This window comes from Dreissena polymorpha, chromosome 3 (assembly GCF_020536995.1).
Source record: "Dreissena polymorpha isolate Duluth1 chromosome 3, UMN_Dpol_1.0, whole genome shotgun sequence".
NCBI classification, from domain to species: domain Eukaryota; kingdom Metazoa; phylum Mollusca; class Bivalvia; order Myida; family Dreissenidae; genus Dreissena; species Dreissena polymorpha.
The window spans coordinates 42,541,287-42,564,468 of NC_068357.1; the positions used below are offsets into that span (position 1 = coordinate 42,541,287).

General features: G+C 36.1%; 1 protein-coding gene across 3 annotated transcripts in view; it reads left to right on the forward strand.

Moving 5' to 3' along the window:
* Positions 1-21,839, forward strand: part of LOC127873842 (cysteine-rich motor neuron 1 protein-like) — an 83,257-nt gene extending 61,418 nt beyond the window's left edge. For all 3 annotated transcript variants that reach the window (XM_052417895.1, XM_052417897.1, XM_052417898.1), the window contains 5 exons: positions 8,949-9,071; positions 9,811-10,065; positions 10,906-11,097; positions 11,324-11,377; positions 13,122-21,839. In XM_052417895.1, the coding sequence (XP_052273855.1) occupies positions 8,949-9,071; positions 9,811-10,065; positions 10,906-11,097; positions 11,324-11,377; positions 13,122-13,570 (1,073 nt within the window). In that variant the 3' untranslated portion in view covers positions 13,571-21,839. The remainder of the gene's footprint in view (positions 1-8,948; positions 9,072-9,810; positions 10,066-10,905; positions 11,098-11,323; positions 11,378-13,121) is intronic.
* Positions 21,840-23,182: the final 1,343 nt, after the last annotated feature.

The window sequence follows — 23,182 nt, forward strand, 5'->3', positions numbered from 1 at the left end:
TTATTTTTTTAAATCAGCATACCTTCATGTATAAACCTTACATGGTTATTCAAGTTTACATGTTCTTGTTGTAAACTAATTGTTAACAATCTAGTCATATGTATTGCCAATATTTTTCAGTAACCTGAATTCATTTAAATCTTTTAAGCATCACCTGAACATGTAAATGCATTTCTCGCTTAATTTAAACATTCCTCAGACACCATTAGCAAATTTGTTTGTTCTCCAGAAAAGATAGCACTAACAGGTAATTGAATTATAAAGAACATCAAAACAGAAATAGCCTTGAATGTAGTTTGTAAGGTACCTATGCATTCCCAGCTCACATTTCCCTTGCACCTGAGGTAGTTCGTCTGATAACAATGGCATGCTTTAATAACCATTTATTGGACACACCTGGTGTTGATTGCTATATGAAGACAGGTGTTTACTAGAATATCATTAACTGTCACTCATTCTCTTATTGTTCCTCTGCAATTCTAAGGAACTTGTTGCCATGTTTTGGACTTCTTATGGGTTTTTTTGAAACGAGGGAGCATATAGTCCCCACTTTGCCAGTCCATCCATACAAATTCTAATTTTGATGGAATTGAGACTGGAATATTTCCTGATAAACATTTCTGTCTTGGAATATTTCCTGATAAACATTTCTGTCCTGGAATATTTCCTGATAAACATATCTGTCCTGGAAAATTTCTTTATAAACATTTCTGTCTTGTTTGTTGCAAATTGGTCCTTCAATTCTTCTGTCCGTTACATATTTTGTGTCTGCATGATATCTCAAACACTAATGATCTGCATCAGATGAAACTTGATTTGCAATCACTGTTGAGGATGGACATGCACAATGTTGTTAGATGTGACACTATATATTCCATGGGATTTCCCGCGGGGATATCCAAACATTTTCTAGTAAATGTTTGGATATCATCGAGGGAAATTCACATGGAATATATTGTGGCACAAAAAAAAACAACTAGCATTTTGTATCTCGTTAAATCTGAGCATGTTACCATACCACATCTAGCGTTTAAATTTAATCTATTGCTATAAGAAACACTGAATTTGTATTGGTTTACTTTATTTTACAAAAAATATTTGTTGGTTTTTATTATTTATGTGGCTTTAAGGGCCAGTGTTTTGATGCTCCCCCAAAATTTTGGGGGGAGCATATAGTCGCCACTTCCTCTGTCTGTGCGTGTGTCCGTCCGTCCGTGCACAATTTTTGTCCGGGCTATTTCACAGCAATTAATGACCGGAATTCAATTAAACTTTATGGGAAGCTTCACTACCAAGAGGAGATGTGCATATGATCAGCAGGTTCTGGTCGAATGATTTTTCACAGAGTTATGGCCCTTTGAAATATTTTTAATTAGCTGTACATATAGTGCAATTCTTGTCCAGGCTATTTCTCAGCAACTAATGACCGGAATTCAATGAAACTTTATGGGAAGCTTCACTACCAAGAGGACATGTGCATATTATCAGCGGGTTCTAGTCAGATGATTTTTCACAGAGTTATGGCCCTTTGACATTTTCTATAAACTGTACATATAGTGCAATTCTTGTCCGGGCTATTTCTCCCCAACTATTGACTGGAATTCAATGAAGCTTTATGGGAAGCTTAACTACCTTGAGGAGATGCACATGTTATTTGTGGGTTCTGGTTAGAGGATTTATTTAGAGAGTTATGGCCCTTTGAAATTTTTAAGTTGCTAAACCATCCATCGTATTATTTTGTCCAAAGTTATGCCCCTCAAGACGTTTCCTTTTATCTGAATATATAGTGCCAAAAAAACCTTTGGGGAGCATCACCCGTCTTCCACGGTTTCTTGTTTTAGAGAGTTATTGCCCTTTGATCATGAATGTGTCAATTTTGAATCAATTCTTTTTTTCACTGGACATTGTCAATGCAAATGATTATTCAGGTAGTTTTTGCCCTTTTGTTTATAGCCCCAAAAATCCAATAAATTGTTTGTTTCCATCTAAGATCTTAGTAACTAATTTTATATATATAATTTTATATATATACATATATTTATTTATTTATTTATATGCTGGTTCTTCTTCATGAGATGAGGAAGCTTTTCGGATTTGAGGACAACAAGTCAAAGGTGAAGGGCACATGTTACATGATAATAGTTTTAACACATTATCTAGAGCATTTTTAATCTCACAATCATAGCAATTCAATAATATACTTGTTTGACTCAATGTTCATGTCAAGAGAGTAAAGATAAAATTCAGAGGGGGTTATTTAGTGTTCAACAATATCTTAAACAAATGCATAAACATATGTTGAAGACTTAGCTTCAATAATGTGTGAACATAAAGAAAAATGCACTGACATGTATTTATGTTTTTAACACTGTGAACAGTTCTTGAAAAATCAATCACTCACAAGTAAATTTTATTGTATGAAATAAATATTATGTATGATATTATAACACTTAATATGTTATAAGTGTCATAAATTATTAAGCTGGTGTGGTTATCAAACAAATAATGCAATTCATCAATTATGTTTTGACTTCTCAGAATAATGTTATTTGCATTTTGGTATGATGCAACATCAGTGCTATACTGAGTTCATCTTTACAGCCAATGCATCTTACTGTCTGCATACCGCTGTACCATCATTGATCTAACAGGCGTGTGTCTCTGATGTATTGCTGAGGGAAATAGATTGATGAAGATTAATTGGCTATGGAATAAATATTGCACAGGAAATGCCAACTATAACATTCCACACTAACCACTTTTGCCTGATGAATGTAGCTAAGTTTGCTTTATAGATAAATTCATAGCACCAAAATATTTAAATGTGTGGTTGGATCCAACCTGTTTGAATGTTAATGGCTGTCTGAAACCACTGAAAAATAACTATGAAACAATATTCTCAGACTGGCAAATTTATATGTTTTAGTGAATAACACATTTCAGTCTTCATGTCTATCAAAAATTACCCTCACAACGATGATAAGTTTTCCTGAAACAGACTGATACCTAAGAAGAACTGGGTAAAGTCCACACATGCATATTAGTTTAAACCTATTTTATATTTTAGCTTGATTGCATAGAAAGCCTAAGGCTTCTTTGAAACTCTCTCTTGTCCGTTTTCCTTGGACTGAAAATACTTGGTGTCAATAGGGAAGATCTAAAAAACGCTCTCACAGTGGCAATCAAACCTGTGACCTCTCTGTTGCTAGGCGGACACCATATCTATTAGCCACGGCGATCTCGGCATATTAGTCCCCTACTTGTTTCACCAGAGTGGACTAAAGGTTTAGCAGTGATCTGTCTGTTTGCATGTCAGTCTGTTCTGTCTGAAGACTTGTAAACCCAAAATATTGGTCTAGCCATCTTTCTGGCTGTTAAAATCTGTATTATGCAATAATATGCACCTTATATCAGTTTTTATGTGCCCGGTAGGGTGGCATATAGCAGTTGAACTGTCTGTCAGTCCGTCCGTCTGTCTGTCTGTCCATCTGTCTGAAAACTTTAACATAGGCCATAACTTTTGCAATATTGAAGATAACAACTTGATATTTGGCATGCATGTGTATCTCATGGGGCTGCACTTTTTTAGTGGTGAAAGGTCAAGGTCATCCTTAAATGTCAAAGGTAAAAAAAACAAAGCCAATGGAATAACAAGCTTTAAAGGGAGATAATTTGTATCAATCATTAGGCAGGTACAGATAATTTGTACAAGGGAAGTAATGTTTTTAATATATCCCTTAAAAAAATATTACTTCCCTTGTAATAATTATCTGAACCTGTCAAATGATAAAAGAAATATGAAATAAATCAAAGTGGCGCAGAAGGGGGCAAAGTGTTTCTGACAATCACATCTCTTGTTATAACCCCCAATAAAACATAAAGGGGATAAAATAGAGTCACCATGGATGTCAGTCTGTCTATTTGTATGTCTTTCTGTCTGTCTATAGACACTTTTCATCATACAACATTAATACTTGATGTGATTGCTCCTTAGGATTTGAGGTTGTGCATGTGCTATTTTTATCGCCCTGTGTTTAAAATTACACAAGTTTTGTCCTTTTCCCCTTAGATTTTCTGAAAATTTATTTTTGTTTTTGTAACACCTAAGGATTTTGATAAAATAATTTGGTTAAAAAATAAAAAAGTTATTTCCTTTTTCTCCTTAGATTTTTTTTAACATTTGGTTTTTGTTTTTACACCTAAGGGTTTTAATAAAATAATTTAACACAACTTTTTATACAATAGCAATCATATATACACATCATTTGTGTAAATTTGGTGTATCTGTGCCTCCTAGATGCCCTATGTTGGAAATATATTGTTGTGGCATTCTGTTGCTTTCTCCCTTAACCCTTTCCCGCTCAGAAGATAAGTGGAAATGGCTATGTGCAGGGTTAAATACGTTACTAACTATAAAAGTGATTAATGGTTAAAAATGTATCTAAGTAGTAAAGGGTTAAGGGCCTAGCGTGAGACCTGAATGAATGTGCACTTACTTGATGTCAATTCAATGCTCAACATGGCCATTCCATTGTTTCAATTTGTTTGTATATTGCTTGCTGGGAGAACTGTTCTCCTCTGGGGAGATTGATGAGCAAGTGAATTGTCTTGCTGAGAAGTCCCACTTTCACGTGGGAATTGATGCCTTGAAAATGGGACACACACGGGCTGCAACATGTTTATATAATGTAGGATTGAGCTATAACATTGCCACCTAGAACTACTCGCTCTGTTTTCTATTGTGTGTTTGTTTTATTTTCAGCCCAAAATGAACATTCCCATCACCCCATCGGTCTATCTAATCGACACAATTTTCACAAAATCACTCCGCACTTGATCTGTATATACAGAATTTGACAGTCAAATAGCACCCTAAAAACGTCCACTCATCATAAAAAAACGCCGGCTCACTGGCTGTGTGAATCAACATTTCGTTATTGATCATCTTGTACGTGCCTCACAGTGTCTGTAAGAATAGGAACTTATATACAGCAGTGGCCCATCAATAGGAACTTATATACAGCAGTGGCCCATTAATAGGAACTTATATACAGCAGTGGCCCATCAATAGGAATTTATATACAGCAGTGGCCCATCAATAGGAACTTATATACAGCAGTGGCCCATCAATAGGAATTTATATACAGCAGTGGCCCATCAATAGGAACTTATATACAGCAGTGGCCCATCAATAGGAACTTATATACAGCAGTGGCCCATCAATAGGAACTTATATACAGCAGTGGCCCATTAATAGGAATTTATATACAGCAGTGGCCCATCAATAGGAACTTATATACAGCAGTGGCCCATCAATAGGAACTTATATACAGCAGTGGCCCATCAATAGGAATTTATATACAGCAGTGGCCCATCAATAGGAACTTATATACAGCAGTGGCCCATCAATAGGAACTTATATACAGCAGTGGCCCATCAATAGGAACTTATATACAGCAGTGGCCCATCAATAGGAACTTATATACAGCAGTGGCCCATCAATAGGAATTTATATACAGCAGTGGCCCATCAATAGGAACTTATATACAGCAGTGGCCCATCAATAGGAACTTATATACAGCAGTGGCCCATCAATAGGAACTTATATACAGCAGTGGCCCATCAATAGGAACTTATATACAGCAGTGGCCCATCAATAGGAACTTATATACAGCAGTGGCCCATCAATAGGAACTTATATACAGCAGTGGCCCATCAATAGGAATTTATATACAGCAGTGGCCCATCAATAGGAATTTATATACAGCAGTGGCCCATCAATAGGAACTTATATACAGCAGTGGCCCATCAATAGGAACTTATATACAGCAGTGGCCCATCAATACCATCTTATATACAGCAGTGGCCCATCAATAGGAACTTATATACAGCAGTGGCCCATCAATAGGAATTTATATACAGCAGTGGCCCATCAATAGGAATTTATATACAGCAGTGGCCCATCAATAGGAATTTATATACAGCAGTGGCCCATCAATAGGAACTTATATACAGCAGTGGCCCATCAATACCATCTTATATACAGCAGTGGCCCATCAATAGGAATTTATATACAGCAGTGGCCCATCAATAGGAACTTATATACAGCAGTGGCCCATCAATAGGAACTTATATACAGCAGTGGCCCATCAATAGGAATTTATATACAGCAGTGGCCCATCAATAGGAACTTATATACAGCAGTGGCCCATCAATACCATCTTATATACAGCAGTGGCCCATCAATAGGAATTTATATACAGCAGTGGCCCATCAATAGGAACTTATATACAGCAGTGGCCCATCAATACCATGGCTCTCAGTTGTCTTCTCAAAGAAAATGGATCTAAATTAAGATGTGATCGTTAACAAAGTTCAATAAGTTTCACTGGCATGTACAAATTAATCCACTATTGAACCTCCATCATAATATTTGCTGCATATGTTGATAACGAAGTACTGCTGTCAAGACATAATAACAAGACTTTTAGGTTTAAAAGAAACATATTAAAAAACCTCATGGTAAAATGCCATTTTTGAATTGTAAGAAAAAAATACCTATATAGTATAGTGTCATGCAAAGAGGGAAAAACTTGCTTCATGGAAAAGTGGGTCTTATGCCGTAGCTTCAGCCTAGCCTGCACATTTGCACAATCTGGTGAGGAGATAACGAATGAGACCACACGACCTTGTGGAATTTTATAGTGGACAGAGTAGCGCCTGGCCAGACTATGCACTTGCACATGCTGGCCTTGAGCTAAGCTGGCCGCATATGCAGTAGACCCGTTTTTGCATGACGTGGCTTGAAAGCTGTGTTTTGAATGTTTGGCAAGTAAACTGGGTCAAATATTAATCAAATATTAACATACCATATATTTTGATGGCAAAGAAATAAATTATTGATAAAAAACATGTGAGGAAAAGTATGATGTGATCTCACAAAGTACACTTTTTTAAAATTTTCAAACACTTTTGTGTAGTTTGAATATAGCTGCACTGGAGAACAAACATTTCATGTAGTGGATATACAACTACCAAGCGAAAAAAACAACAACATTAATTTAACCTTTGTTTTCAATTTAATTTTTTAGAAACGTAAATGTTCTATCTTTATTTCAAACTAAGGATTTACACCGAATATCTTTTAAGACATTAATTGTTTAAAATGTTGTTGCCAATGTCCATCAGAAAAACATAAGTGTTGAACACTTACTATTCACCCTCTGATGAATGTGTCCTCAGTGATTTTGTTTGCCCAAAATTATAGCCTCTTACGGGCTCCTTCCCAATTGCAAAAAGTTACATCTTTTACTAAGAAATCTGACTAACATTTCCCCATAAAGATGCAGTCTCAACTTTTCCAAAAAACTTAATAATTGGTTTTTTGAGTTTGTTATACAGTGATATAATTCTGTAACACTTTATAACATAAATTTTAAAATGCAGTTAAACATTCACTTATAAACCATTGGAAAACTGTTATTTATAATCATATTAATAATGTTGTATTTTTCCCAACGGCATGGTTTTATGGCTATATTTTCCCAATCCAAAAGGCACAGGCTGTAAATATGAAGCAAAAAAAAGCACTGGTTCAGGAGGTGGTTACATTTATCAGGCAATAATGAGCTGATTGAAAGCAGGATATTCCTTACATGCAGCTTTAACATGGTTTGACAGATTGTGAAAATTGTGCCTGATCTATGTGGGCTGTGCTGAAAAGGGGTATAATGCATGTACGTAAAAGTGCCGTCCCAGATTAGCCTCTGAAGTACACACAGGCTTATCAGGGATGACACTTTCCGATTTTATGATATCTTTTGTTTAAAGAAGGTCTCTTCTAAGCAAAAATTCAGTTAAGGCAGAAAGTGTCGTCCCTGATTAGTCTGTGCAGACTGCACAGGCTAATCTAGTATCCCACTCTACGCACATGCATTAAACCCCTTTTTCATAGAGAATGGCTCATTTATATTTGTCTGTCATTCACCTTAAGCAGTTTGTATTTTTAAGCTTTTGGTTTATGAGAAGAATGCTTTAATTTGTAAATTTTATGTTAACATTGTTAATTGTGCGTGTAACTCAATAGTCAGCCAATTATACTATCACTATGTTTTTGTTCTTCTAAGCTTGATAAATGTGCACTTAACAATATTGCAAGTGTTGTTCTGCATTCTTCACTGACAGAGCTATTTCCTAGTGGCTGCTGCACCTGTGAACTGGGGGTGTGCCAGCAAATGTAAGGCATCTCAAGCAATGTTAAGACAGCAGTATTTGTCTGTTTCCCAACTGCAGTCATATGATGGTACCCATGTTGAATAAACAGCACACTCTACCAGAAATTGTTATATATTGCCCCATTGATGCAAAAAGGTACCATGTGCCTTCTAATTTCAATGTCACATGGTACCTTTTTGCACCAAGGGCATATTATCTGACTTTGAAAATTAGGGTCTGTCCCAAGACATGATCATGGCATGAAACAATTGGTAGCTGGCTTGTGAAGGAGCGCTACATGAGTGTTCACGGCATTGACACAAATACTCTCTCTTGAGTTTGATCTTAAGGTTGAATTCCACCATGTCCAACATTCTCAATTATTATAAGTCTGAACATGTATCTACATGACGACAAACATCCCGCATACATTCAACATAAATATGATAGATTTGGAACTTCAGACACTAAGATGCACATATTCCTCTGAGAAGTAGAAATTATTTTAAAGCCATACATATTTTAACAATTATGACCTGGTAAATTCATTTGAAAAAAAAAGTTAAATAAGATGTTTTACAGTTACTGATTACAGAATTGTAAAAAACATAAATGCAGTTGTTTCTTAAGGTGTAAAAAAATAATTTTGTAATTAATGTTCTAAAAACATGTTTGAATGTTGAAATATGTTAGAAACAAGGCTTAATTAATTACAAACTTGGTACCCATTTCAGCGCCAAGCGTGTACCCAGATCAGTCCAGCAGCCAGTGCCCAAGCCTCGCAGGATGCAAAGTGTCATGTCAGACTGGGCTAAGGAAGACACCTGATGGATGCCGTGTCTGCAAATGCAAGCCGAGTACGTATCAGACTATATTGCAGTTTGATGTATATCACACATGCTATATTTAACCCTTTCCCACTCAGATGCAAAAAGAAAATGGCTCAATGTTCAAAGAGCATAAAACCAGAACAGCCTGTGAGTAACTCACAGTCTGTTCAGGTTTTATGCTGTTTGCTGCTCATCCATATCTAAGGGTTGAAAATGAAGCATTTAAAACTTGAATAAAGTAAGAAAGGTCTTTAATTAAATTTAACGTTCTAAGGCACTGCAATTGCAGTTTGATGTATTTAACACAGTCTAATTAATGGTATGAGGTTTTATTGTATTTTACTGGTTTGGAAACTGTAGTTTATACTGTGTGAAACTGTTTACAGGCATTGTTCCTTGATATATGTGAAATGGTTCAAGTAAACTGGTCAGTTTACTTCCAAATAATTCTACTGTACAAACTGGTGTATGACACATAGGTTTTGCTTCCAATATCACAATATCACTTTAAACAACTTAGTGTGTTTTATTAAATACTATAATAATGTTGATAGAATATCCAACTATTGCACAACTTACTCCAAATTGCATGTTCAAGACTATCAGCATAATGAAATGTTTGCAATTAATATGCATACACAAATGACAGAAAAATATTCAGATTAGCATTTTAATAACACCTTTCAAAAACAACCATCTTAAATCAACTATTTTTACCCAAAATGTACCCTCTGAATAGCTGACATTTCCCACTTCCAACCTTCAGGTACCTGTGTCACGGACTGTCCGTATGGGTACATGTATGATGAGCTAGGACAGGAGGTCTGTGAGTGTAATATACCGCCAGACCACTGCCCCACCCTCAACAACTGCCCTAAACACTGTAGTCATGGTTATCGGATTAGCAAGGGTGGCTGCCCCAAGTGTCGCTGCAACAAGTGCCCTGTGTTGACCTGTGAGAAGGGTTGTCACCTTGGTTACCACACAGACAGGTTGGGCTGTCAAGTCTGTGAATGTCAAGGTAATTTTATGATTGTTTTTTTCTGCATATAGAATTCAAACTGTTACAATTTGGCTATGATGGCCTACACCAGTGCACCATAAATTGTATGGACCACTTGATCATATCGTTATGTTGCTGTGGTTCCTGGTATTTATTGGCGAGAGGATACGAGTTACCATACAAAAGAACCTTCTTTAAGTAAAAACAGTAGGACAACATTGGAATTGTTAAAACATACACACTATACTAACTATAAATGTCCTAATTTCTTTAAGTATTCAAGAAGTGCCAAACATTAACAAGAATGTCAGAATATTCAGGAAAGGCCAAACATCTGCCAAGAATGGCTGAAATAATAAGCCAGATTGAGATGTGAATGCAGTAATTAATCATTTGCTTTTAATATATTGTGGAGAAACCAAAAGTCTGAAAAATTCCTACAGATGATGTCACAATTTTTTTTGTCTTTTTATGGCTTTACTTTGCAAACTAAAGCTCTTGACAATGCCAGACTCCCAAAATATTGCTTGGTAATTGCTCACCAGATTGCATAATAACCCTTTTCCAATCAGAAGCAAGTTGAAAATTGCTTTGTGCAAACAGCATAAAACCAGAACAGCCTGCGAGTAGCTCGCAGTCTGTTCAGGTTTTGTGCTGTTTGCTGCTCATCAGTAACTAAGGGTTGGAATTGAAGCCTTTAAAACTTGAATCTAGTAAGAAAGGCCTTCAATTAAAATTAACTTTCTGAGGAACTACAAATTTGTCAAAATACGTATCTATGCGGTAAAGGGTTGATAATTAGCTAGCAGAAAATTGATAATATAGCTATGATGTTCATGATTGCTAGATAATTTGTAGATATACTTTGGGAGAAAAACTGTACTGTGAACATGTCTGAGTTCCATCCTGGCCAGTCGTGGACCACTGCTGATTGTCGGATGTGTGTGTGTCAGACTGATGGATCAGTGGCGTGTCATGCCATCAACTGCCCCGTGCAACATTGTCTGGTACTTGTCAACAAACCTGGGGAGTGCTGCCCTGTCTGCCTCAGTATGTTCCTCATACCGGTCTGCCGAAGTATAAGAAGCATTGTATCACTTTGTTAAATTTTGAGCAAAGTTGCTTTTCAAATTATACTTAATTTATTACTTTGAATGATTTCTTGCAAAAAAATGTGTTCTGTAAATGATAATTTTTCTCCATTACTGTTAGCCAATATTCACATTTATATAGAACACCCACCATGTATCTGAAATGCTCTCTTTACACATTACAGATATGTCTTTAATCCCAAAGGATGGTGCATTAAAAATCGATGTTACAGAAACCAGTAAGTCAGCAACCTTTGCTTAAAAATTTGTTTCATTTCTATTTTTGCAAAGTTGACTTGGTTTGTATATTTGTAAGAACAAATACTACTAAGTATATGACTGGTAATCCAAGGGACATAATTCAACACATTCAAAAGTTTAAAGAAGAAATTTACCTCCCCTGGTACAAATCAAATGTAACAAAGCAACATTTTAACTATTTATGTTAAGTAATCTTAGAAAGTCTTACAAAATATCACCTGCTAACAAAGTTTCACAGCGGTATATAGAAGTCACACTGTTGGTAAGTACTTTTCTACGTCTGTTGGTTTTCAGAAAGAATATAATGTTATAAGTTTGTGCAGTGAACTTCTTGTACATTTGTCAAGCAATTGAATTGATACATAAAGTAAGCATTTGTTTGCATAAAACATTCTTAGTTTTTGGAACAAGCTAATTCTAGGTCCTTCAAAATGAATTGAAACTTGAAATATTTCATATCATGAAGAGTAGACATGTAAGACTCCTCTTTAATGGCCAGTTATCCAAGGGTTTCTGAGTTATGTGACCTTGAACACAGCAGTAATCCAAGGGTTTCTGAGTTATATGGCCTTGAACACTGCAGTAATCAAAGGGTTCCTTAGTTATGTTACCTTGAACACAGCAGTAATCCAAGGGTTCATGAGTTATGTGACCTTGAACATAGCAGTAATCCACAGGTTCCTGAGTTATATGACCTTGAACACAGCAGTAATCCACAGGTTCCTGAGTTATGTGACCTTGAAAACAGCAGATATCAAAGGTTCCTCAGTTACCTTGAGCATAGCAGTAGTCCAAGGGTTCATGAGTTATATGACCTTGAACACAGCAGTAATCCACAGGTTCCTGAGTTATGTGACCTTGAACACAGCAGTAATCCACAGGTTCCTGAGTTATGTGACCTTGAACATAGCAGTAATCAAAGGGTTATGAGTTATATGACCTTGAACACAGCAGTAATCCACAGGTTCTTTAGTGCTGTGACCTTGAACATAGCAGTAATCCACAGGTTCTTTAGTGATGTGACCTTGAACATAGCAGTAATCCACCGGATTACGAGTAATCTGACCTTAAACATAACAGTTATCCAAAGGTTATGAGTTATCTGACCTTAAACATAGCAGTAATCCACAGGTTCCCCGAGTCATGTGACCTTGAACATAATAGTTATCCACAGGTTATGAGCTATGTGACCTTGAACATAGCAGTAATCCACAGGTTATGATTTATCTCACCTTGAACATAGCAGTAATCCACAGGTTCCTGAGTAATATATGACCTTGAACATAGCAGTAATCCAAGGGTACCTGAGTAATATTTGACCTTGAACATAGCAGTTTTTATGCAATTGGTGTTCTAAGTTTGTGGAGTGAGCTGCTTCAAGATTGCTTTCTTTATTTACTTGAAAATTGAAATGTATTGTCATTATGAAGTGGAGAGTTATGTGCCTTTGAACTGATACCTTTTTTGCTGAATTATTCACTGTTTAATCCGAACTATGCTACTACGTTTTACTTGCCAAATTTCTATGTCAGCTTTTGCGTAATTCTTTGGTTCAAGTAAACATGCAACATCGCTCTTTCACTGTTTCTTCTATAGTTATTCAATGGAAACTTCTTGTATGTTCAAGGTCATTGTGTAAATTTGCTAAACAATCCTTTAAGGTGAAGGGTGGGGATGCAGTTTGAAGTTCAGTCTCTGGTACACACTTTCTGTTGTTTTCAGGTACAGTTGGTGTTATGGTGAGAAAGTCAGAGCTGGTAGAGCTGGAGAGAAAGTATGTCGTCTCGCTGGCGGTCGTGGGCTCTATGCTCATAGTGCTGCTCTTGCTTGTATTCTTGCTGCTCTACTGCAAGCTGAAGCATCGTGCCAGCTGGAGCCTGGCCCACACACACGAGCCCTTCTGCAGGTGTCCCACTTTCATGGGCCAGTCATCCATGCAACATACCTACACCATCAAACCTGATCTACCAGATAAACTGGCGTATGGGCCAATACTTGTGCAGAAATATCAACCGCATTTCCTGGAAGCTTCTCCTAAATCAGACTCTGACGAGCGCAAGATCTTCATTGACAAAGAGAACGAGGATGATACATTAAAAGATCTCTTAAATGAAACTAATCAGACAGAAATAGAGTCAAACTGTAAATTCAAAGTATGGCAGAGTGCTTAAACATGCAACAATATTTACAAGCAAAGTAAAACATTGTGCTAGCAATCTCAAGTAGTGTTGACTGAAGTATTTACTGGTAGCTATAAAACTTAGCTTTAAAAGCAATGAGCGTTTTAAAATAAAACTTTATGAACAAACATTTATTTTATTTCACCTTGTTATTTTCCATATGTTAAAACCTATTTTTAATCAAATAAAGCTTGACTGGTCATTGTTGGCTCAGGTACTACTTAAATGTACCCCCGGTACGGAAAAATATACTAAAACGTTTGTGGACATAATAACGCTAAATTGGTTGTTGTTAGCTTTTTTTCAAATTAATTATATTCAAATTTATGTCAATATTTTGTAAAGTGGCTTTTATATTATTGAAACTCTTAGTCAAAAAAGAATGTTGAGGAAGGTTTTATTCAAAGTGAATTGCGTTTCATATTGCTTAGAGCGTTTTACGACATCGGATTTTGGGCAGGAATAAAACTTGGGTACAGTATAAATTGGTCGGGTAGGTTTTAGTATATTTTGTGTACCCAGGGTACATTTTAGTTTACTTAACAGTATCTGGGGTACATTTAAGAAGTACCCGATCCTACAATGACCAATCAAGCTCAAATAAATCTACTTAAATAACAACATTCCTAGCAAATGTTCAATTTACTGACATGCATAATACTTTAGCAAATAGTGTTCTCTTATAAATATTTTTTTTCAATGATTGAATGTCAGTTTTGTGTACATATTGCTTTCAACTGTATTTATGATTTCCATGACTTTTGCTTATAAATTGTTGTATAGAATCTTGATTGTGTAAATATGTCACTTGAAAAGAAAGTGGACCATAGGTATGTCCTCAATGACAGTGGGTACTACATCACATCAAGTCCCAGCCAGTGGACCATATTTATGTCCTCAGTAACAGTGAGTACTACATCACAACAAGCCCCAGCCAGTGGACCATATTTATGTACTCAATGACAGTGAGTACTAGAACACAACAAGTCCCAGCCAGTGGACCATATTTATGTCCTAAATGACAGTGGGTACTACATCACATCAAGTCCCAGCCAGTGGACCATATTTATGTGCTAAATGACAGTGGGTACTACATCACATCAAGTCCCAGCCAGTTGACCATATTTATGTCCTAAATGACATTGAGTAATACATCACATCAAGTCCCAGCCAGTGGACCATATATTTGTCCTCAGTAACAGTGAGTACTACATCACATCAAGTCCCAGCCAGTGGACCATATAGATGTCCTCAGTAACAGTGAGTACTACTTCACAACAAGTCCCAGCCAGTGGACCATATTTATGCCCTCAGTAACAGTGAGTACTATATCACATCAAGTCCCAGCCAGTGGACCATATTTATGCCCTCAGTAACAGTTAGTACTACATCACATCAAGTCCCAGTCAGAGGGCCATATTCATGTCCTCAATGAGAGTTGGTACAACTTCACAACAAGTCCCAGCCAGTGGACCATATTTATGTCTTCAATGACAGTGGGTACTACATCACATCAAGTCCCAGCCAGTGGACCATATTTATGTCTTCAATGACAGTGGGTATTACATCACAACAAGTCTAAGCCAGTGGACCATATTTATGTCCACAGTAACAGTGAGAACTACATCACATCAAGTCCCAGCTAGTGGACCATATGTATGTCCTCAGTAACAGTGAGTACTACTTCACAACAAGTCCCAGCCAGTGGACCATATTTATGCCCTCAGTAACAGTGAGTACTACATCACAAGTCTTAGCCAGTGGACCATATTAATGTGCTCAATGACAGTGAGGACTTCATCACACCAAGTCCCAAAAAGTGGACCATTTTTATGTCCTGAGTGATAGTGAGTACTAGAATACAACAAGTCCTAGAAAATTGACCATATTTATGTCCTCAGTAACTGTGAGAAATACATCACAAGTCCCAGCCAGTGGCCCATATGTATGTCCTCAGTTACAGTGAGTTCTAAATCACATCAAATCCCAGCCAGTGGACCATACTTATGCCCTCAGTAACAATGAGTTTTAAATCACATCAAATCCCAGCCAGTGGACCATAGTTATGTCCTTGGTAACAGTGAGAAATACATCACATCAAGTCCCAGCCAGTGGACCATATTTATGTCCTCTGCGACATTGAATACTACATCACATCAAGTCCCTGCCAGTGGACCATATTTATGTCCTCGGTGACATTGAATACTACATCACATCAAGTCCCTGCCAGTGGACCATATTTATGTCCTCAGTGACATTGAGTACTATATCACATCAAATCCCAGAAAGTGGACCATAGTTATGTCCTCAGTAACAGTGAATACTACATCACATCAAGCCCCAGCCAGTGGACCATATTTATGTCCTCAATGACAGTGGGTACTACTTCACAATAAGTCCCAGCCAGTGGACCATATTTATGTCCATCGGTGACATTGAGTAATACAGCACAACAAGTCCCAGGAGTGTTCTGGACAAATACATTTTTTTCTAATCCTGGTATCTCAAAGAATGGATGGATACATTTTTTATTTCATAAATGGGTGTGTTACACATTTTAAAATTTTCTTCAAACAATACCAAATCTATTCATGACTTCTAAGTGTATAAAACTGCTTTTATGGTGCGATGTTGGCTTAAATCAATGACATTTTTAGCTCACCTGAGAACAACATGCTCATGATGAGTTTTTGGGATCACCTTTTTCTGTCCTTTTGTGCTTCTTAAACATGTACCTTGTTAACACTCTAGAGGACACATTTATTGTCAAATTTTCATAAAAACTTGGTCAGAAAATAAAGTTTCATAGTGAAACTGGGTCATGCGAGATACAAAAAATAAGGTCACTAATTAAAGAAAAAGCTAGTGTTACTTCTTAAGTCAAATTTATAGTAGAATCTTCATGAAATTTGGTCAGAACATTTTGTAAAATGATGTATGAGCTGTGTTTGAAAATGTTTTTTTTTCTTTAAAAGACATTGCCAACAGGGGACAGGACAGATTTTTATCTATAGCTATTGTTAAAAATGTTCATCGCTAGAAGTAACATTTCGAGTCCAATCTACATAAAACTTGTTCAGAACATAATGTTCCAATAATAGCTTGGATTATTTTGAAAAATGTTTGTTCTTTGAAAAAACATGGCTGCCAGGGGGCGGCATAGTTTTCCTTCTTTGACCTTAGTGAAAACTTGTCAATACTTAAGAAGTGAAAAGGAAAGACCAATTTTCATGAAACTTTGTCAAAACATTTGTTCTAATGATAGCTAGGCAAAGTTAAAAAAATGGTTGTGGTTCATTGAAAACATTGTTGCCATTAGTCGGGGCAGATTTCCATATATAATTAGAGCAAAACACTGTAAACACTCTAGAAGCCACATTGTAAGTCCAATTTTTATTAAACTTGTTCAGAACATTTGTTCAAATAATATCTTGGCAGAGTTTAAAGATGGTTCTATTTCGTTCAAAAACATGTCTGTATTGGCCACATTCTTAATTAAGCTTGTTTAAAACATATTTCCCAACCAAAATCTGTACTGAATTTAAAACTGGGCTGCATACTGTAAAAAGTTTATTCCGAAGTTCAAATAAAAAAAAGGCTTCTAAACATTCTACAAGTCCCTTTTTTGTCCAATCTTTTTGATACTTGGTTATAACATTTGTTCTAATGATATCTCAGCCAAGTTTGAAAATGGTTCTGGCCTTTTAAAAAGAAATATGACAGCCAGAGGGTGGGAATGTTTTCCTTTGATGGCTGTAGTGAAGACTTTTAAAATACTAAATACTCTAGAAGTCACATTATAAGTCCATTCTTCAATAAACTTGGTCTGCAAATTGAAACTTTGTCATGTGAAGTATTAACTTAGGGTCAAATTGAAGAAAAAGCTTGATATCACTCTTGAAGGAATGTTTCTGGTCAAATCTTCATGAAACTTGGTCAGTTCATTTGTTATAATGGTATTTCAGCCGAATTCAAAAACAAAAATGCCCGTACAAATTCAATATTTTTTGTCATATTTTATTTTTATATAAGCCAAATCATGAAAATAATTCCCTCTCGTTTATTTGGCTTTTATAAATTTGTTTTTAACACATATCTTGTTTTTGATAAAATATGTCATTGTTATTTGTTGCAGCTCATCTGGGCACTTGGTGCTAGTGGGTAGCTTTTATGATACGGTGTTGTATGTTGTTTGCCATTGCTTATGAGCTTCAAAAATATTCTTCAATTAAACAGCAATGGTTAAATGTTTAATACAAGATACTCAAGACACTCAAGATAAACAAAGTTGGCTTCCAGCAGGGTCAGAAGCATGATGAGAATTACGTTGTGCTTCGGACACTGCCCTAAGTCAATGTAGTGTTGGCTTGATCGAAAATGTTAGTATCTCAACGCTGAAAATTCACATGGAATATATTGTCACAGAAAAAATAAAAACAGGCATTTTGTATTGTTAAATCTGTTACCATACCACATCTAGCTTATAGGCTATTACCATAAGGAACACTGATTTTTTATGATTTTTATGCCCCCTTTTCGAAGAAAAGATTGCATATAGTGATCGGACTGTCCGTCTGTCTTTCCGTCACACTTTGCGTTTAGGTTTGAAAAATGACTAACTTCTATGTCCCTTGAGATATAACCTTCATATTTGGTATGCATGTGTATATGGACAAGGCCTTTCCATACGCACAAATTTTTTTACCCCTGTGACCTTGACCTTTAACTTAGGGTCCATGTTTAGGTTTCGAAATCTGCTTTGTTTCGAAAAAAGCTCATTACTTCTATGTCCCTTGAGATATAACCTTCATATTTGGTATGCATGTGTATATGGACAAGGCCTTCCCATACACACAAACAATTTTAGCCCTGTGACCTTGACCTTGAACTTAGGTTCCGCGTTTAGGTTTGGAAATCTGCATTTAGGTTTCGAAAAATGCTCACAACTTCTATATCCCTTGAGATATAACCTTCATATTTGGTATGCATGTGTATTCGGACAAGGCCTTTCCATACGCACACAAACTTTGACCCCTGTGACCTTGACTTTGAACTTAGGGTCCGCGTTTAGGTTTCGAAATCTGCGTTTAGGTTTTTAAAAAAGCTCATAACTTCTATCAAGCGTTTATAGGTCGCATAAGTCATCCTATGGTGACAGCTCTTGTTCAAAGTATTCATTGATTTTAAATGTTTATGGGGATAAAAATACAAAAACACAGTTGATACAGCAACATAACAAAATTTACACATAAAAGGTTATTTTTTTCGTGTCTCAGGTAAGCGACCTAGGGACTTTAGGCCCTCTTGTAACTGGAATTATTTTTATGCGGCTAAAGTTTCATAAACTGTCTGTAATTCCGTCACGGGGTCTGTGCGTCAGCACTTAATTGTTCCTTTTTAATGATAACCCAACCAGTTTTTATCATGTCATCACCAAACTGAAAGGAAAATGTTTATTAGCATAAAGTAAAGACAAACTTCATTAACTACCCAAATATCACCAGGCACATTGAAGTTATCCTAGGTCATCAAGTCGATTCTTAGAAAAACCTTAAGACATAGTTATGTCTCAATTTTAATGAAATTTTGTCAAAATACTTAGGCAGAATTTGAATCTGGGTCACGTTCGTTCAAAAACTAGATAAATAAGTCAACCCTTTGAAAGAGCTTGTTAAAACACGAGTCATACAAAAAGCTGATGTAGCATATGAGGCAAGCCTTATTTGAATTTAAAACTCCCTGCGTTTCATCTGTGTGCTATATTTGTTCAAGGTTAGGTTATTGTTGTGCCATCTTTCAAAGAAGATGGCATTAAGTGTAAGTCTGTATGTCTGTGCAAAGTTTCCTGTCTCAACCATAACTTTGCCAGATATATATTGATGGATTTTTAGATAACTTTGCACAAATGTTCACCATCATTTGGCTCTACGGTCAACAGCTTGGAACCCTGTCTCAGCCATAACTTTCATATATATTTAGGGAATTTTAAATAACTTTGCACAAAAGGAAATCATTATAAGATTACTAGTCTCAAGCAACAACTGTCTCCCTTCCTCAAAGGTTAAGGTAACCTGAAGAGGTCAAAAGTCATATAAAACAGATTTAAAATTCCTGTCTCCGTCATCACTTTGCCATATCTTGATGGTTTTATGCTCCCCCAAAAATAAAGGAGCATATAGTCGCCGCTTCGTCTGTCCATGTGTGCGTCTGTCCGTCCATGCACAATTTTTGTCCGGGCTATTTCTCAGCAACTAATGACAGACATTAAATGAAACTTTATGGGAAGCTTCACTACCAAGAGGAGATATGCATATTATCAGCAGTTTCTGGTCGTTTGATTTTTCACAGAGTTATGGCCCTTTGAAATTTTTGAAATTTTCCATTAACTGTACATATAGTGCAATTCATGTACGGGCTATTTCTCAGCAACTAAGGACTGGAATTCAATGAAATTTTATGGGAAGCTTCACTACCAAAAGGAGATGTGCATATTATCAGCGGGTTCTGGTCGGATGATTGTTCACAGAGTTACTGCCCTTTGAAATTTTCTATAAAAAAAGTTCTTGTCCCCCCAAACTACTGTGCCCTCAAGATGTTACCTTTTATCTGAATATATAGTGCAATATTGTGACAAAAAACCTTTGGGGAGCATCACCAGTCTCCGACGGTTTCTTGTTATAATAACTTGGCACATATACAATCCATCTTAATACGACAAGTTGAATGTAAAACTTTTCTCCGTACTGCAAAACTGAAAACTGATTACAGATATATAAAAATAACAAGAAGCTTTAAACTGCATGCAAGTAGTTAGGTTAGAATGACTAACAAGCATGTAATTATTATGAATTTTCTCCATTTGTTGAGTTCAAAGAGAATTATAATACTTTATTTGTTTACACATTAATGATTCTCGAGGTAATGCAGCATTAGCTAAAGAATAAAACACCAAACTTAATACTTGAATGGAGAATTGAATACATGGACAGTACAAAGTGAATGGCAAATAATTGAACACCTGATGATTATTTCTTATGTCTTGATGGGTGTTGTTTTCTTCTATCAGTCAGAATATTTGAAAAGGTCTGAAATTAGTCTATGGAAATGTGTTATTGAAAGATTAAATACAAAAATGTGAAAATATGACCTGTAAGTGTGTCCTTAGGTGGCTTAATTTTAAGGAAATCATCATTTAATTTGTTAGAGCTGTATTAAGATTTAGGTTCTTTATACTATAAGCATAACTTTCCTGAGCTCATTACCACAGTAGAGACCTCAGTTTTGGCTTAATATTAAACACAAATTGGTAAGAATGTTCATCTTGACAATATCTAGGCCAGGTTTGAATCTGGGTCAATTTGGTTTCAAAAAAAAACATGTTACTAGGTCAGATACTATAAAATTCTAGTTACTATTACTGTCATGTACACTGATGTGCCTCTGATTCACAATATGAATGATGTTGTTCTGATTTACAATATACCCTGGTAAATGATGTTGATTGCTGATGTTCTAATGTAGTACTTGATTTTTATGCTGCCCCAAATTTTTGGGGGGGAGCATATAGTCGCCGCTTTGTCTGTCCGTGTGTCCGTCCGTCCGTGCAAATTTTTTTTTCGGGACATATTTCAGCAATTAATGACGGGAATTCAATGAAACTTTATGGGAAGCTTCACTACCAACAGGAGATGTGCATATTATAAGCCAGTTATGGTCGGATGATTTTTCACAGAGTAATGGCCCTTTGAAATTTTCTATAAACTGTACATATAGTGCAACTCTTGTTCCCCAAACTACTGACTGGAATTCAATGAAGCTTTATGGGAAGCTTAACTACCTTGAGGAGATGCGCATGTTATTTGTGGGTTCTGATTAGATGATTTATTAAGAGAGTTATGGCCCTTTGAAATTTTTAAGTTGCTAAACCATCCATCGTATTTTTGTCCAAAGTTATGCCCATCAAGATGTTTCGTTTTATCTGAATAAATAGTGCAATATTGTGACAAAAAAAATTTGGGGAGCATCACCTGTCTCTCACGGTTTCTTGTTGTTTTTTAGGCACATGGAATATTTTCAAGTTATACAAGTTTGCAAATTTTGGGACATAATTTTACGAAATCAAACATACTATAAATCAAAAACACTTTGTTTGTCATGCTTTTTGTAATTATACTTTAAACTGATTAATAATTAATGTACACTGGACAAACATTGTATATATCAATCATAATATCAAAGTAAATAAATGTTGTTGTTGTTACTCATGACTGGAGTTATTTTTAACAAAAATGAGAGACAGAGGGAGGGAGAGATTGTCAGAATTAGGAACAGGGAGGGAGTGAGAAAGAGTGAGGGAGAGAGAGAGAGAGGAGAATGTGAGTGAGGCTGAGAGGGAGAGATACATAGAGATAAATACAGGGAAAGGTGATTTAGGGGGGGATAGGGAGGGACTGGAGTAAGACGAGATAGAGAGGAAGGGATAAGAGAGATGAGGAGGGATTGAGGTAGAGATAAAGGGAGAGGAGTGGTGGGCGGGAGGGAGAGAGAGTGAAGGAGGGAGGTAGGGAGAGGGACACTATTACATTTGACTATATAATTACACAATTATGGATCACATGATCTATGAAAATATAAAACACAAAGGACACTTTAAATCACCTCATGCAAATCTAAAATTAGTTACAAAGTTTTTCATTGTTATTGACTCTTTATTAATGTATACATTTATGATGAAAATCTTGGTTCATCTTAAATAGAATTATGAACATGTAACATGATTGTTTTCACATTAATAAAATTATCATTTAGGCTGAAATCCCTGATTTCTTAAGGACTTGTGCAACAGAATTGTAATTGTACTATCTTGCTAATTTCTGACATTTGGAATTACGGTTGCCATTGCCAATTGGATATGTTGTCCGCCAAGCCACCTGAAGGTCATGGATTTGATCCCCACTATGCAAACATTCTTTAGATTATTCACAAAGACATCAAGTAATGGTTCAACCAGGAAATGGACTGGAGAGCGTTTCAATAAGCCTTAAGCTTTCATTTCAATCAAGCTAAAATAAAGATTTAAATTCACAGACTTAACATATACAATAAAGGTGAATCTTCACTATATGGACTGTGATTATTTCACACTATTTTTAGCTTATAAGTCTTCTGTGGCTTATATTAAAATCATAAATGATGCAGTACAAAGATACACATTATTATTATGCCCCCTTTGAAGGCACATTATTGTTTTGCACATGTCGATCAGTCCGTCGGTCCGTCCACCAGATGGTTTCCGGATTATATTAAACTCAAGAACGATTAGGCCTAGGATCATGAAACTTCATAGGTACATTGATCATGACTGGCAGATGACCCCTATTGATTTGCAGGTCACTAGGTCAAAGGTCAAGGTCACAGTGACTCGAAATAGTAAAATGGTTTCCAGGTGATAACTCAAGAATGCTTAAGCCTAGGATCATGAAACTTCATAAGTACATTGATCATGACTGGCAGTTGACCCCTATTGATTTTCATGTCACTAGGTCAAGGTCACAGTGACTCGAAACAGTAAAATGGTTCCCTGATGATAACCCAATAATAATT